At 37.5% G+C, this 18,067-nt stretch overlaps 1 protein-coding gene across 5 annotated transcripts in view; it reads left to right on the top strand.

Moving 5' to 3' along the window:
• The window catches only part of Dcp1b (decapping mRNA 1B), a 51,018-nt gene extending 34,102 nt beyond the window's left edge, over window positions 1-16,916 (top strand). For 4 of the 5 annotated variants that reach the window (XM_076854017.1, XM_076854021.1, XM_076854020.1 and 1 more), the window contains 6 exons: window positions 369-504; window positions 8,542-8,670; window positions 10,598-11,485; window positions 13,650-13,898; window positions 16,446-16,630; window positions 16,732-16,791. In XM_076854017.1, coding sequence (XP_076710132.1) covers window positions 369-504; window positions 8,542-8,670; window positions 10,598-11,485; window positions 13,650-13,898; window positions 16,446-16,598 — 1,555 coding nt within the window. In that variant the 3' untranslated portion in view covers window positions 16,599-16,630; window positions 16,732-16,791. Of the gene's footprint in view, window positions 1-368; window positions 505-8,541; window positions 8,671-10,597; window positions 11,486-13,649; window positions 13,899-16,445; window positions 16,631-16,731 lie in introns of all 5 variants that reach the window. The other variant, XM_076854018.1, reaches the window with a different exon arrangement.
• Window positions 16,917-18,067: the final 1,151 nt, after the last annotated feature.

Below are 18,067 nucleotides of genomic sequence, written 5' to 3'. Positions count from 1 at the left end.
GTGAATATTTTAAGCTTTTCAGGCCATATGATCTCTCTTGCAGCTACTCAGCTCTGCTACAGTACTAGGAAAGCAGCCTTACACAATGCAGAAACAAATGAGCAGGGCTGTGTTTCTAACTTTCTTTACAAAAATGGGTGGGGTACTGAATTTGACCTGCTGGTTATAGTTTGCTGACCCCTACTCAGTATTCATAATGTAGTCAATTAAGACCTCACCTCTCATTTTTCTTCTTTGAATTCCTGAAGTGTTATTTCTAATATGGTTGTAAGAGGATGAAAACAACTGGATAAGAACTGGAATGGTTTTTAAAGCTATTTGTGTTAAATCAGTTTTCCTTATGTGGCTCTTTCCCTCTGTTTTTCTAGCCTAACTCAGTATGAACAGTTGAAAGCCCATCAGGGAGCTACAGCAGGAATTTCCCCAGAGATGCCCAATTCTGGAGAGGGCAAAGAAGTAGATATCTTACGAATGCTTACCAAAGCCAAAGATGAATACACAAAGGTGAGCTTTTACCCTTTCTTGTGATACATACTTCAATTCCATTATGGGAATATTATCATTAAGAAAGACTGGTCACTATTCCAAGTAAAATTGCATGGAAAACAAAATGTTTATTTGTTTTTAGTAGGCTAACGGAAACTGCTTTTAAGTGAATTAAAAGGTAGCCTGAGAAATCAATAGTCTTTATATAAACAAACAGCATCCAGTTAGAAGATGCACTAGGAAAGAAGACACAAACAATAAGGTAACAAGGGGCTATGGGCACTTGCCTGGCATGTGTGAGGCACTGGGTTTGATTCTCAGCACCACATATAAATAAATAAAATAAAGGTCTATCAACAACTAAAAAAATTTTTTTTAAATAGTAGTGACAAATTGCATAAAATCCTTTGTAATAAAATTCATCCAAAAAATGGACAAAACCTGAAGAGAAAAAACTTAATAATTTTTGGAAAGCATAAAAATAGACTTGAACAAATATAATTATATACCCTGTTTTCAGATGAGAAAATTCAACATAAAGCTCTCAGTTCTCCTTAAGTCCATAAAATTGAAGTAATCCCTAAGCAAATACCACTGGTTTCTTTTCTCCTCTTCCTCCTCCTCCTTTTTTTCCTCCTCCTTGTAGAGATAGATAAGTTGACCATAAGGTTCATGTAAAGAAATATACAGGGGGAGCTGGGGATGTGGCTCAAGCGGTAGCATGCTTGCCTGGCATGCGTGCTGCCCGGGTTCGATTCTCAGCACCACATACAAACAAAGATGTTGTGTCTGCTGATAGCTAAAAAATAAATATTAAAAATTCTCTAAAAAAAAAAAAAAAAAGAAATATACAGGGAATAATAACTGGAAAATCCCTAGCAAAGAACAACAATATTGGCAAGGGTGGGGATGAAGGGACACAAAGGGATGGGGTGGGAGGCAGGGGCAGAACAACCTCTACCTGATATTAAAATTTGATATTAAAAATGAGTTCTAAACTTTTAAAACAATATGAATTGATGGTATTGATACACAAACAGCCAGATGGACCAATGGAATAGATGAGAAGGTCCAAAATTAGACCCAAGTATATGAGAAATTTAGGATCTAATAAAGGTAACTATTTCAGTTACTTAAGTGGATTTTTAAATAAACAAGTTGTTTAGGCAACTTGTATTATTTAGAAGAGTACAAAATTAAATCTATACTTTATACCATATGCTGGGGTACATTTCAAATGTATTAGAAATTCATATAACAAAAGAAAACTTACAAGGATTTCTTTGCAATCTAGGAATAGAGAACTCAGTTCCTAACTGTGCCTTAAAAGCAATTAATTTCAACTACATAAAAATAAACAGTGAATATTTTTTCAAAGTTTTAAAAAAGAAACGAAGTGAAAAATTATAAAAACAACAGAGGAAAAAAAATCACACCTAAAAAATAGGAAGTGGGCTAATTTCCCTATTTTATAAAGAGCTACCAAAAATTGAGAAGTAAAAGATTAACCCTCTCTAGAAAAATGGACAAAAATAAAATTAAGAAGAAAGAAAAGAAAAGTCTTAGAATTTTTATTAAACTAGCTAAAATAAGTATATGTAACTGAATATCATATTATAACATAATTACTTGGAAAAATAAGAATGACTTCAAAATAGTGTTAGTGAGTTATATTTTAAGGGGCAAAGAATTACAAAGAAATTATGAACTTAAGTGGTTTTATTGTTAGTAGGAATATTAGAATTATAATTTCTCAATTGTCATGGATATAATAAATAAGAAATTACATTAATGTGTCTGGAGCCAAATCCTCGGTGTAAGAGTTAAAAAAAAAAAAAGAAATCAAATAAATTAAGTTAAAACTGCATAATGTTAAATATTATTAGTTCACATTTTGTTTCTTAACTATAGAAACAAAGAATACTTAATCCCCTGAAAAGATCTAGAAATATATGACAACCCAGTAGCAATAAGTATTTTTTGTCCCACAGTGAAAATTTGTTTTTATTTTTATCTTAAGAGTGTTTTTATCATTAAAATATCTTGTTCAACAATTCATATCTATGTCATACCCGTGATTAAGTGTCTAAGGAGTGAAGAAACTCAGTACCTGCCCTTACTCCTTTGACTTACTTGACAGCATGTTGGATGCCCATAGATGTAAGGAGTGCTAGAGCTGGGAATCCAGGAGCGGATGACACAACCTCCTGCCTTTCAGAACTTTACAATTGAGTGGACCAATAATCACACCTTAATAACAATACAGAAAATGCAATGAGAGAAACGTGTTAGTCTATGTAGAATCTGGCAAGGATTTGTGATAATCCAGAGGAACAACTTCTCAGGATTCTTCCTTAGAAGAGATTTAGTAATAGACTGTCCTTTTTTTTTTTTTTTTTTTTTTTAATAGTTTCCAATGCTTTTACTCACATGATTTTTTAAAATTCTGATTTGTTATGTATGAAGCAGAATGCATTACAATTCATATTATACATATATGACACGAATTTTCATATCTCTGGTTGTACACAAAGTAAAGTCACACCATTTGTGTCTTCATACATGTACTTAGGGTGATGATGTCCACCTCATTCCACCATCTTTCCTACCCCTAGATGAATTCTAGATAGAGCACTAGACACTTCTATCACCCAGATTGCTATTTCTAAGTATTATTTCTCCCTAAAAGGTATCTGGGGTCTTTGGAGAAATTTCAAATTGCAGATCTGGGATAGTAAAGCCACACATCACTTTATACTATACCTGTGGTTTGGACTATTTCCTCCTTCATTTTGTTTGCCTTTCAGAATCCACATATCCTTCCAGGCCATTTTTTACATGGAATTTTTCCACATTTCTTGAAATTACTGTCCCGGTAAACCTTTCTTCCATCTGTGTTGTTCTCTCTCCCCCACACAGTCTACTTCTCTGTAGAACTTATTTTGTTCTTTCTCTTTTATTACATTTAAGTCAACTTCTCCCACAACACTATCAATTCATTGAGATCAAAATAACATTATATTTATCTTTATGTCCCCATGGTTTTGTTGTTATAAAATGTTGACATGAAATGCAGATGTTTAATTAGAGTACAAACTGTTTTTCTATAAAAATCAAATACATTATTGTCATGTATGTAAGAAATAAAAATAAATAATTAAAATACATAATGTCAGTTGCTCCCACTATGAGACAAATAATAGAAGAAATTATTCCTTTCTCCATTAGCAGCCATATGATATAATGTAACTTTCTAGAAGCACCTGCATAATCATGTAGGGGTCTAAATGTTTAGTTTTTCACTGGGTGGTGTATGAACCCTTGGGCTCTTTAGGCCTTTGACAACATGGCCTCAGGTTATTCTTAACCCCATTATCTTCTACAAATATTTGAAACTCCTGCCAAACAGAATAGCAATTTCACTTTCTGGAAGTGCCTTCTTGTCTTTTCTCATGCTGCCCCTCCCTTTCTTCACCCAACCACATACGACCAACCTTTCAAGGCCCATTTCAAGTGCTCTTTCTCTGTCATTTAACCTGACCTATACAACTAGAGGTGTGTGTCCCCTATTAACTTCCACTGTCCAGGTAACCTTTCTTCCATCTGGTTGTCCCCTCTACCACACACAGCATTTCAGGAAAATAAGATCGTAAGTAAAGTGGTTCTGAGGTATAAAGAAAGGTGGGAAATGGAAAGAGGGTAAAGAGAGAAAGAAAATAAGACTTTCCTCAGAATTCTTGTGGAGAAGTGAGTCCCCATTATTGGAAGTGTCTAAGAAGAGATGGAAAGATTACCTATTGGGAATGTTATAAAAGAATTTCACTTTTCTAGGTAACTGTTAAACTAAGACTTCTGAGATCCTTTTCAATTCTAGAATTTTTTTGGTCAGTTTTATTTTTAAAATTATTTTTTTATTATTTGAAAAATAAAATTACACATATTATTGTATATCTCATGATTTTATACATGTATACATTATGGAATGGTTAATTAAGCTTAATTACCCCATATATGTATTATTTTTTGTGAAAATGCATTACCCCATATATGTAATATTTTTTGTGAACACTTAAAAATCTACTCTTTTAGCAACTTTCAAGTATACAATATATTGTTATTAATTATAGTCACCATGATACACACTAAATCTCTTAAGTTTATTTCCTCCTTTCTGATTTTGTATCCTTTAACAAACATCTCCCCAGTCCCCCCACCATCAGCCTCTGATAGCCACCATTCTACTCTCTGCTTCTGTGAGTTTTATTTTTTTAAATTCCACATAAAAGTGAGATCATGTGGCCTTTGTCTCTCTGTGCCTGGTTGATTTCCTTTGACATAAGACCTCAGGATTCATTCATGTTTTCACAAATGACAGGATTTCCTTTCTTTAAAAGGCTGAATAATATCTCATTATGAATATATACCACATTTTCTCTATTTGTCTGTTTATGGACACTTAGGTTGATTCCATATCTTGGTATTGTGAATAATGCTGCGATGAACTTGGGAGTGAAGTTATCTCTTTCACATATTGATTTCGTATTCTCTGGATATATACCCAGAAGTGGGATAGCTGGATCTTATGGTAGTTCTATATTTAATTTTTTGAGGAACCTCCATATTGTTTTCCATAATGGTTGTACTAATTTACATTCCAACCAACAATGTAAGGGTTCCCTTTTCTTCACATCTTTACCAACACTTGTTATGTTTTGTCTTTTTTATAACAGCCATTTTAACTGGAGTGAGGTGATAATTGTGGTTTTGATTTGCATTTCCACCTATGCTGGGCAAAGTTTTACCACTGAGCTACACCCCAACCTGAGCATTTTTAAAATATGCTTGTTGGCCATTTGTATGTCTTCTTTTGAAAAATGTTCCTTCGGGTCCTTTGCCCATTTTTTAAATCAGGTTATGTTTTCTTACTTTTGAGTTGTTTGAGTTCCTAACATATTTTGTATATTAAACCCTTAGCACATGTATAGTTTGCAGAATATTTTCTTCCATTCCATAGCTTATGTCTTTACTCTGTTGTTTCATTGCTGTACAGAGCTTTATAATTTTATATAATCCCATTTGTCTATTTTTGGTTTTGTTGCCTGTCCTTTGGGGTCATAGTCAAAAGAATAAATAAATAAATAAATAATTGCCCAGACTAATGTCGTAAACCTTTTTCCATATATTTTTTCTAGTATTTTTGCAGTTTTAAGTTTTAAACTTAAGTCTCTGTCGAATTCCTCATGAAAATCCCAAGAAGTAAAAGAGGAAAAGTTTTGAGCTATATTTAGGTATATGATATTGGTAAAGTAAGGCCTAGTGACACAACTTTTTACAGAAAGCTAATAAAACAATATAAATATTTAATTTTTTGCTAATATTTTATGCTTCTTTAGAAACAACTTTCTATGAATCTGCTTTAAAGGACAATATTAATTTGTGTGCCGTCTCCCTTTACCTATTCCTTATTTAACTTGTAGTTGAAATTCAAGCAAATAGTAAAATAACCTTTAAAAAGTTCAGTAAGAAAAAGAACCAGCTTCAGCAGTGATGTGTGGGTTGCACAGTGAGGTTCTGGATATTTAGTAGTGGGCTGTATTTGTTGACTTAAGACAAGAGTCCCTCATTTTTAGATAGAATTGTGATTTATTTAATTGTCTCTTTTGATGTTCAATGAGGAAATTCTAAAATGTGAAAAATAAAAGTAAAAGATACATATACATAATGGAATATTATTCAGCCATAAATTTAGATGACATCCTTTTATGGATGGATCTGAAAGATATTACATTAAGTGAAATAAACCAGACACAGAAAAACAAATACTACATGATCTCACTCATTTGGAATCTAAAGGTAACCTCAGAAAATATAATAGTGGTTATCAGAGACTGAGGAGGAGAGGGAGGTTGAGGATGGGAAGAGATTGGTCAATGGGTACGGTGTTATGGTTCAGAGAAATCAGTTCTAGGGTCCTGTGATACAGTGAGGTGACTGTAGTGAACAATAATGAACATTTTGAAATAGCTAGAAGGGAGGTTTTTGTATCTTCTTGACACAAGGAAATGGTAAATCTATGAGGGATAGATGTACTAATAAACCTGATTTGATCATTAAACAATATATATTGTATAGAAGCATTACATTGTACCTCATAGGTATGCACAATTGTTATGTATCAACTTTTAAATTTTTAGTTAATAAAAGAGAAAGCACCTATAATCCATAAGCCAAAATGTCTGCTTTTGGCACTTTTATTTTATTTTATTTTTCAGACATTTCTCTTGGCCCAGATACATATATTTGTGTATGTGTGATTGATAAAATGGGACATAGTTTTTTAGGTTTTAAAGAAATGCTTCAGGTTCTCCATGAAGAATCCATTACATATGTTTTCAAAAGCTGTGTTTTTTCCCAAGTATTTTAAAGTTATTTGGATTAAAGGAAGCCTAGAAAATTAAACAACTGGAAAATTAGCTACAAAGTACTGAGGTGAATAATGTTTAATTCTGAGCAATTTGATAGGGAGCAATTTTTATAAAGCAATGCCTCTCAGAGAAGTAGACAGTTGTAGTAACATAGAAGATAGTTTCTAGAGACACAGTAAGTGGAAAAAGCTACCTAGGAGCATAAAGAGAGGCAAACAGCCTCTTGGCCCATCTGGATATCAGCATGGGGAAGGTGTGAAAAATATGTGTTTTTTTTTTGCTTGAAATTTAGTTCATAGAAAATTAGTGAAAGTAAATATCTACTTTATTGCAAATAGAAAGCAAAAATGAAAGGTATTTCACACGAAAATCTTTTAAGTGACTATATCTCAGTAATATTCTTGTCTTGCCTTGTTGGTTATCCATGTCATAGGATAGTTAGGGCAGCTGGCCATCAGCCATACCATCACCATCATCATTCACCTAAGAATAAGAAATAACACTTTTATGACTCATAAAGTGATTTCACATCCCATTTAATACTAGGGCCACACATCCAAATGATTGACAGAATTCTTAAAAGAAAATAGAATGTTGTATGGTTAACCTTATAAATCTTAAGTACACTCAGTAATAATATATCCCATGCTCCTATATCCTTGAATTTAAAAATGTACCCCAATAACTGGAAAATACATTGGGAACCTTGGGTTCCTGAGGGATAAGATTGTGTTTATAGCTCGTTCTATATCAGGTACAGTGTGAAATGTCTTGTAGCCTGAGGCCTGGACTATACAGTTGAAACTAATCATGCTGTAGAGAATCTATAGTACAGAAGGTAGTGTTTTTATAATGTTTTATTTGATGCTTTAGCAAAGTAGACACCAACACCATCGCTGTTCTCCTTTTGTTATGAATCCCACTGTTTTAGCAATTGCATGGTTGGTTAGATTAATGGATGTTAATGAGTCAGCATTTGAAATGATAAGGCTTGTCTCTTGTCTCTTTCTCTATGAAAATCTAATTTGTAGTGAGTGGCTCAGAACACTCAGATTTGAATTATTGTGTTTATGCAAGAAGCCATTTATTAAATAAAGATGATATTAGTAATTTTTAAATCAGTGGTTTGAGTCAGCTCTTATTCTTGGTTTAGTTGCTTTGATGTAATATATTCAGTAACTCTCCCACAAATGGAGGGAAAAACCTCTATTCTATTCCAGACATGTTATTTAAGGAATAGTCTCTGTAACTATTTATCTTTGAAAAGCATTAGAGCATATCTTTTAAGACTATTACTTAAACAAATAGATAGCCTTTCAATTATACAAGGATTTGAGAACTCTAGACCCTCAGGCTGATGTTGTTGGCAATAGTTTAGGGCCCTGAATTGTACAACTAAGAAAAATTAAAATTAAAATTTGATTTATACCCAAATATAGCTCAAACCACAGAAATTTAAGAAATTATCCCTTGTGCATGAGACCTATCCAAAAGGAAAAAAAAAATCATCTACCAATTAGATAAGAAACAGAAGGTGTTTTTTTAAAAAACAAAACAAAACAAACAAACAAAAAAACACTAAGGCAATCTTTTACACCAAAGATTGAGGTGTTTGTTTTTTCCATTTCAGTGTAAAACCTGTTCTGAGCCAAAACAGATAACGAGTTCATCTGCCATCTATGATAACCCTAATCTCATCAAACCAATCCCAGTAAAACCCAGTGACAACCAGCAGCAGCTCATACCTCAGCCCAGCCAGGTAAGTTCTCTGCTTTTTTAATCTCAACCTCTCTGTGAAATTCTTACAGAACTTTTACCCAGAGTATATCAGCGGAGGGCCTGGTGCCATTGAAGAATGCTGAAGGTCAATCTAGGAAAAATTTCAAGTTAAAGTTTTTATTATTAATGATTTACTTTTCCTAGACAGAGGTTAAAGTTTTTACTTTGTGTATTTACCACCTTCTGTGCTCATGTCTTGTGGACTTGAACGCCTTAGAAGATACTTGTTTTAAAAACCATCATCAGATGACCAATAACATTGTCTGAGGCAACAGAAACATTTCCCACTGGTTCTATATTCTTTCTGGGGTAGGTGATTTCCAAGGTCACTGAAAGAACAACCACCAAAGCTGCAAAACTGAATTTAACATTTCTTTTTTTGGAGGGGGTATGAGGGATTGAACTCAGGGGCGCTCAGCCACTGAGCCATATCCCCAGCCTTATTTTTGTATTTTATTTAGAGACAGGGTCTCTCCAAGTTGCCTTCAGCCTCGTTTTTTTGCTGAGGCTGGCTTTGAACTTGCAATCCTCCTGCCTCAGCTTCCCAAGCCGCTAGGATTACAGGTGTGCACCACCACGCCCAGCAGTGAAGTTAATATTTCTGAGCACTTCCTTATGCCAAGCATAGGGCTAGGTAGGAACTATGTGAAGAGAATGGGGTATTTGTTCTCCATGAGCTCAGTGTTTAAAGGAGTGATTTAAAAACCTCCTGTAGAGGGAGGAGGGGAGGGAAAAGGGAGGAAATGAAAAAGGAGTGAGATGATAAAGTTATGTGCATGTATGAATTTGGTATAATGAATCCCAACATTATATATAATTACAATGCCCCAATAAAAAATTTTAAAATAAAAATACCCTGTAGACCTGATGACTTGTCACTGTATTTGCAATTTAAAACATAAATGTGGCAGCTTTATATGCAATTTAAAACGTAAAAAAGAGCAGGTTTTTTGTCAATGTATGTTTATGTATTATATATATGTGTGTGTATGTGTATATATATACATATATATTTCAGAATAGTACAGCAATAACAAAACTTGCTAATCTGAAAGTCTCATTTATTGCAAATATAGTGTCTGTCATTTAATTATGGTTATTCCTAATTAAAGGTTTTTCTTCAAGGAATTAGTTTAAACCAAAATTCTGAAAATGAACAGGGAGCCAAAGATGAAGACTAAGAAGTCTTTTCTCATTTCTTTTAGCTTTCTTTTTATTGCTTTCCATGGAAATTTTTATTATATTTTAATAGAGAAACCAGAATATATTGACTTTAGAATGGAGCTCATGTTTTCTTAACGCGACAGTGCAGAAGGTGGCCGAAAGAGGTAGAGTCGATCCAGAGAGGAAAAGAGGAGCTCTCTAGCTGGCTGGCCTAGACACAGTGTACATATCTGATAACTGTTTTTTAAAAAGCCCCTGGCATATAGTTGAAAAGATCAAGTTGTAGTAAATGACTTATGTTTCTTTCCAGCTCTAGATTTCTGTAATTCTGTGAAAAGCTATCAGGAACCTAAACTCCTCCTATTTCTGTGTATTCTCAATACCTTTGTACTCTACAGGCTTAGGTGGACTTCCTGTTGTAGAGAGTGTTTATCTGTTAGTATATGTAATTTTATCCCATAGTAGTTTCCAATCTATGAACCCCAGGCCCCTCGAGGATCACATGTCTACTTTATCAATCAGCAGACATGAAAATATAATGACTATCTTAGGGGTAAGAGGATATGAAAGTATTTGACATTAAAAAGAAAGTCTCAAAATTTTCAAGTTTATAATTTTTTCATTCTCTCTAATTGATCCTTTTAAATAGAATAAATCATCAGTTAGGTAAGTTATGTTTTGTAGCCCTCTTCCATAACCAAATTGTGTGTGAACCCATTTTCAGATATCTTTATTTTTTCCAGACCTTAGACCCTGAACCCCAACACTTATCCTTGACAGCTCTGTTTGGGAAGCAGGACAAAGTTATCTGTCCAGAAACTGTAGCACTCCCCCACACTCCCCAGCAACAACAGCAGCAGCAGCAGCAGCAACAGCAGCAGCAGCAGCAAGAGAAATTTCCAGTTAGGCAGGGAGTTGTACGCTCCCTGTCCTATGAGGAGCCCAGAAGGCAGTCACCTCTCATGGAGAAGCAGCTTTGTCCAGCCATTCAAAAACTCATGATCAGAAACACGGACCTGCACCCACTGTCAGAGCTGCCTGAACAGCGGCCCTGTGAGAATGGAAGCTCCTATTCTGCCAGGGAAATTATTCCTGGACCTCTCCAGCCAGGGTCTCCCCATAACATCAGGACTTCACATGCTGGGCATAGCACTTCCAGAACGCAGAACCTGTTAGAGAAGCTCCAGAGTACCCCAGGGGCAGCGAACAAGTATGACCTTAGTACACCAGGCCCTGTGAGCCCAGCTGCCCCCAACAGTAGCAGAACCTTCTCTGCTGCCACTCCTGTGACTCCAGCCAAGGATCTGGCCCAGCCACAATTGGTGTATTTCAATGGCTCCCTTCCACCTCAGATGCTAGGACATCAGGCTCATGGAAAGGGACAGTCCACCCTGCCAAGACAAATGCTCCCTGTCTCTGACAGTCAGACGAGCAGCCCTGGAGTGATTTCCCCCCAGGAGTTACTGAGAAAGCTCCAGGTTGTACAACAGGAGCAGCAGCTACAGACCTCTCACCGTCCAGCCTTGGCAGCCAAGTTCCCTGTGGTGACCCAGAGCTCTAGGACAGGTAAACCCTTGGAGCCATGGATCAACAGGACATCCAGCACAGAGAAGCATGCTCCTCTTTTGCAGGTAAGTATCGACTGCCACCCCACCACTACCACCCCCGCCACCAGATATCTTATCACTATGATGCAGTGAAATTTACAATCTGCTCCTGCCATAGGAGCCAGGTATCATACACATTTCTGTTTAAAGCCACCCCTATGCATCTTCTTGGCCTTACCTCTCTGCCTGGAAGGAGAAACTTTCCTTTGCTTAGCAGTGTGGAAGCTCCCCCAACCCCCACACTTTAGCACTTGTTTATTTGTAAAGTCAAATCCTCATAAAGCTATATGGTCTAAAGACCAGCACAGACATAGAAAAGAACCTATCTTTACCTATGGAAACTTAAAATGGCCTGGTTTAAAATCACTCTGAAATATCAAACATCTGACTTCTTGTTTTTCTCTCTACAGTTATTGCTTGTTCATCGATTTAGTAAATGATTTTGAGCACTTCCTACATGTTGGGCATTGTGCTCTACAACAGGAGACAGCCAACTCCCTACCCCTACAGAGCCCACAGTCATGTAGTTCCTTAAGCAAGCAGAAAACACCTCATAAAAGTAACAACCTATTTTATCCACCTCTAAATCATCATAGCTTAATGAAGATCAGGGAAGGGTTAAGTGTGCCACCTACCTCTGCTCTCCATACACAAGCTGCCACAGAGGGGAGAATCTTAGAATTTTTAGAAATATTCTAACCTTCTGGGGAGATGGTTCTGTATATCCATCAATAACTGGGAATTGTGAGAAAACCAGAAGCTGCTGGTTCATCTGCCTGTGGTGATATCTGGAGATCTGGCTTGGGATAATGTTCTCTTTGGATGGCCACAAAATCACTGAAAATATAGTGGCTTAAAAATCAAAAGTTCCCCCTACTTATTACACATATTACCACTGGTCTTTTTGACATGTTGTGTAATGTAACTTAAAACAGTTCCTCAGAAAGCTTTTGCTTTTTTGAAAACAAAGATGTTGGCTGTGTGCCATAACTCTGTGTACATGAAATACTGTGTCCAGATCTTTTCCCTTTTTTTAAAAATTAAAATTCCAAATCTGAGTGCCTTCTAACTATAGAATGACGTTTATAACTCACCTTCACCCTCATTTCAGCATGATATTGTCCCCTTTTAAAATGTCTTTTTTTTTCTCTTTGATGACTTAGAATTAGAAAAGTGGGATTAATAGTCTGATTTAGATTTCTGCATATATAATTCTCTCTTCAGTACTCACAAATGTCAAGAGCCAAGTAAGGAAAGTGTACGTTCTAGCAGCCCACGCTGTGCTCTTCCTAATGCTGTGACTCCTTCCCTGGGGAGCATCAGTTCTCAGCACCTCTCCTCAAAATATCAAAGAGGGACAAGCTAAAAGAAACAAACAGCCCATCTTCCTCTGGGCCAGTTTCTGCTAAAAAGGATGCCAAGGAATGATTATAAAATTACAGCAATTTCTATATCACTGGCTTCTCTACCTCTTCTCATGACCTCTTTGAGGGTATTTGGAAGCTGAAAAATAACATCCCTTTTTCTTACCTGAGTTAAAAACACATGATAACTGTAGGAGTTAGTCAGACAGGGATCAGAATGTCACTTGCATAACTGGAAAAGCCATTGGGAAACTTGGAACTTGGTTTTAGGTCTATAGCCAAGTGAGTTAGACACACTTACCCAGACAGACAGGTCAGCAGCATGTCAGCCTAGAGAAACAGAAAACTCCACAAGCAGGCGGGTCCTATCAGGAAGGGACCCGGGGGAGTAAACCCCACAAATCATGGTCCCTCCTTGTAACAAATGAGTGAGGCAGCAGAAGAGCGGGAGAAATGCCCCAAATAAATACAAGCAGCAACTCGAATGGTTGCTTGGATTTTTAGGTTGGGGCAATGGACAGCATCCTTGAGGAAGACCAGCATTTCTAAATGCATATTATCCAAAAGCCAAGCTTTATATGCAGTGGGAATACAACAGCTGGCAGAGTGACTGTTCCAGAGCTGCTTAGTGATGCCAAAGGAAAACACTTAAAGAATTGAGCAGACATCAGTTATCTCATAAGTTTTTCCCACCTGGTGGAGCTGTGAACAGTTAATTCTGAGATTCACTGATATCCACCATTGTACACAAGGGGCCTCTGCATCTTGAGTTTCGGTGGGCTCCTCCTTAATCCTGCCTGTATGTATGTCTTTGTTGTGAGCAGGTCATCTCACCTCAGCGCACTCCTGCTACAGTGGCTCCTTCTCTGCTCATGTCCCCCATGGTGTTCGCAAAAGCCTCCGGCACCCCACCGAGGGAGAGGGATAATGGGCTCTTGCTCCTGGGAGGCCAGGAATCGCCTGCTGCCCCCACCAGCCTCCTCCTGCCCCTGCAGAACCCGGAGTCCTCTGTGGTAGCCGGCAGCCCACTCACCAGGCTGCAGCTCCAAGAAGCACTGCTATATCTGGTTCAGGTAAGAGGGCCCTGTTATCTCCCTTCCCTCCTTACCCAACCTGTGGACCTACTGGTTGTGGCCATGAGATATAAGCGGATTCCTATTTAGTCCTCCCAAGAACAAGAAGGGAGCCTGTAACAACTCAGCGTGCACCCCAACGGCTTCTGAACTCAGCCAGCTGGACAATGTTTAGAATACTAATTGTGGCATTGGATGTCTGTACCCTTCAAGGGATTTGTGACTTGGAGAATTGACTTAAGGCCTCCAAGCTGTCACCTGTCAGAAAAGAAGGCCAACACTGAGGGGACTCTGGGCACTGCAGGGTGCCCAGAGAGTTTACTGTGGGAAACAGATGTAAGGCCCATCTTGGAAGTCTTGAGTCCAGCAGACTATCAAACATGTAGGGAACAGGCAGGGAAGCAAGTACTGGCTGTGACTGCTTCAGGCACATTTTATAAATGGCTTTGAGACCTGCTAATTAGGACAGGGTGGTATGATGGGACTCCTTATCTCACTTGTCTCTATGAAATAACAACAATAAGAATAATAGTTGAAACTCATATAGAGCTTTGTGCTGGGCACTGTTTACATATTTAAATTCATTTAATCTTCTACAAAACCTTATTATTTCTCCCATTTTCACAAACAAGGAAATTGAGGTAAGTGACTGGCCTAAGGTCACATAGACAGTAAATAAGCAGAACTGGAATTCTACCTTATCTGTCTCCTAGAGCTCCATGCCCCTGTGTTATGTCATAGGCATGTTAATAACACAAGTGTTGTAAGGGACCAGTCTCTAGAAGAGCATTTAGTGCCCTACCTAGCAAAGCACACACAGAGTAAAGGATAGGACTTGGAAAGGGGGTATGCTTTCATCCAGACAGTCTTCAGACATCTCAATTTATGTCTTTAATGTACTTAGGTATCTTTGTGTTGAATGGTCTTTAAGAAAAATGTTTGTGGTACTTTGTTTAAGCACCAGATGTCTTTTCAAAAGAGTAGGCTAGGGCTTTTGCAGTTGTCTCATTCTACTTAAAGAGACAAGAGTCTCTTATTAGTAAAAGCATTTTTTAAAAAGAACACATTTTAGAAAGAATGAAAAGAATGGGGCTAGAAATCAGCATCTGAGTGCAAAAACCTAATAGCAAACTGATATAAAATGAGATCAATAACAAATGATTGAGGCTTGCTAATTCATAAATATCAGAATAAGAATATTTTCCATGTTTTTAAACTATCCATGACAAGTTCATGAGAGTTTAGAGAGAATAAACTTCTTTACTGTGAACAATAAAGAAAAATAAATTTAAGTTTGAATTTTAAAGATCTGTACTTTTCTGGCTCATTTCATTATATCACATTGTCCCAAGACTCTATACATTGCTACTTAGAAATTCTGTTCCTGTTCCTTTTACACTTCGCATATGTATTACTTCTTTCTTTTTTTAATGTTTTAGATGTTGATGGGCCTTTATTTTATTCATTTACTTATATGCGGTGCTGAGAATTGAATCCAGTGCCTCATACATGCTAGACAAGCGCGCTACCATTGAGCCACAACCCCAGGCCTATTTCACTTCTTTCTGTATTCTAGATATCACCTTCCTGATGCACCGCTAGAAGTCACTCAGGCATTGTGGTTTTAGTCTCATTTGTTAGGACACAATCTCATACATAGGACTTTATTTTTGAAGGAAAAACAGGAATAACATTACTACCTTCATTTCATGAGAATAATGCTGTCTATGTGTGTGGTGGGAGCAGGGGGTACAGGGAAGATATGAAATGTGTGTGAGTCGCTAAAGTTTTAAAGGGTTTGAGTGGGAGGGAGATGTTTCTAGCATTAAAAATCAAGAAAACCATTAATGAGACCCGTGGTTCTCTCTCACCCTGTAGCCTGGCAAAAGAATCCAGAGACTTATCAGTCTAACTGCTGCCCACTTGCCAAGGCCAGAAACTTTCCACCACTCATGGGGAGATTTATTTTGGCTTTGGTAAGAGACCAATGAAGCATATGGCAGATAACATGCTAATTATTGCCCCCAAACAAAGCATTCATATTGTGGGCAACTTGAAGAACCTTTAAGGACTATCTGCAGCTAGGAGTGGTGGCACACACCAGTAATCCCAGCAACTCGGAAGGCTAAGGCAGGAGGATCCTATGTTCAAAGCCAGCCTCAGCAACTTAGCAATGCCCTAAGCAACTTAGTGAGACCCTGTCTCAAAATTAAAAAATAAAAAGGGCTGGGGATGTGGCTGAGTAACCTAAATCATTTCCTTTCAACCCATCCATTGGAGACCTGTTTGTTTTTTGTTTTTTTTTTTTTTTTTGTGGGTGGGGGTTCTGGGGAGGTTTACTGGGTAGTGAACCCAGGACCTCAACATGCTAGGCAAGCACTTACCACTAGCTATACTTCTAGTTCTTTAAGAAAAAAAAAAAATGAGACAGGGTCTCATTAGCCCAGGCGAGCCTTTGAATTTGCAATCTTCCTGCCTCAGCCTCTTGAGTAGTTGAGATTACAGGCAAATGCTACCAGTCTGGCTGAAATGCGTCTTTTCATACAGCAGACTCTGGCTTTTCATGAGTTAACCTTGTTCCATGATGCCACGTGGCTCTGTTGCCCAAGAGCACTTGCTACTGCAGACACTGAGTTGAAAGCCAGCAGCCCCATCCCCACCTTGCCTTCAGCTTCATTTGACGGCCTCACTTACGGTTAAACCCTGCCCGCTGTTCAAGTGAACAAGCAGAGGTGAGCATCTTAGTATCTGATGCCAGTTCTGCTCCAAGATAAGTAGCCTTGGTTTCTGCCACCCAATTACATTTGCTGTGCCTTTTGATTTTGTTTTTCAGAATGACGACAACTTCTTAAATATAATCTATGAAGCCTATCTCTTCAGCATGACACAAGCAGCCCTGAAAAAGACTATGTGAAAGCAAGTCATTTTAAAACTGATTTCCAAGGTCCTTCTAGAATTCCAGCACAAGGTTCTTTTGTGTGAAGTGGTATAAACTAAAATGTTTCTGCCTTTTTTAAAAAGTACGTGTAATATGAAGTAAAATGTTTTTGTATAGTTAAGTGTGTTTTCGTTTTGCTTTGTTTTGTTTTTTTAAGAATCACATCCTTCAGTATACGTGGTACTAAGAATTGAGTGGGTAGAAAATGTCTTCACTCAGGTCACACAGAAAATGCCAAGCCTTTTCTTTTTTCTTACATTTATGGGGCCATTTTAAGAATCTGGCACTGTTTGGGAAGAGCTGTTCTCTGGGCTGTTTTTTGGTTTTTTTTTTTGTTGTTGTTGTTATTAACAGGTCTGGTTATTCAGAGCGCCATTTCCTAGTGTTGAGCTCTTTTTGCTGAAGCACCTGCTGACCACCAGGTGGCAGTATCCTCTCACAAGTTAACCTAAAAAGCTGTTCATGAGCCTTTGGAAGTAATGATTGTTTTCTTTTACCAAAGTCACCCTTTCATTTGCAGAAGTCTAGTTAGCATGTGTTACCCAGGACTTTAAAGGGAAATTATTTCTGAAGGTATTTATAGCTAGTTTCTAGAGGATGGCTGTTCTAGGAGACAACAAATGGCCCAGATTCCCAGCAACACTTCATTTAACCCAGCTCATGTTGTTTCTTTGGGGCCCAAGCAGCAGGATATGCCTGCCTGTGCTTCCAAAGAAACATTCTATCATTTTTAGCAAAAAAATGCTGAGGGAAGATTGCAAAGCCTTTCTTAGCCTTGGAGAATAGGTGGTAAATGTACAGGGGCATAACTATAAGGATTCTTCAAGCTCTGCAGCAGATTGATTTCTGTGTTCACAGAGACAAGGAGCTTAATCTTGGAAGGAGGCAGAAGAGCCCTTGCCAAGCTGTTCAGGCCCAATAGGGTCCACATGGGAATTAGTCCCTGCTGAGTATTAGCAATAAATAAAGCTTTGCATTTCTATAGTCCTTTTTATTCTTGGATCATAAAAGATCTTTAGATTACTGCTCAGCAGACAGGTTTTATTCTCATTTTGTAGATCATAAATAGAGGCCTAGGAAGAAAATAGGTTTCCTTGCGGGTTCTGATACCTATTTGAACTTGAAGCTTTAGACCTTTGTTCTGCCAAACATTAGGCAAAAGTTCTATTAGAACAACACCTCCCCCACTCTCCTGCATGAGAGAACTTTTCTTCTAAGGAGAAAAGGTGGG

Source organism: Callospermophilus lateralis, chromosome 4 (genome assembly GCF_048772815.1).
Source record: "Callospermophilus lateralis isolate mCalLat2 chromosome 4, mCalLat2.hap1, whole genome shotgun sequence".
Classification (NCBI taxonomy): domain Eukaryota; kingdom Metazoa; phylum Chordata; class Mammalia; order Rodentia; family Sciuridae; genus Callospermophilus; species Callospermophilus lateralis.
The sequence above is the reverse complement of the archived record's forward strand: the minus strand, read 5'-3'. Positions and strand labels throughout refer to the sequence as shown.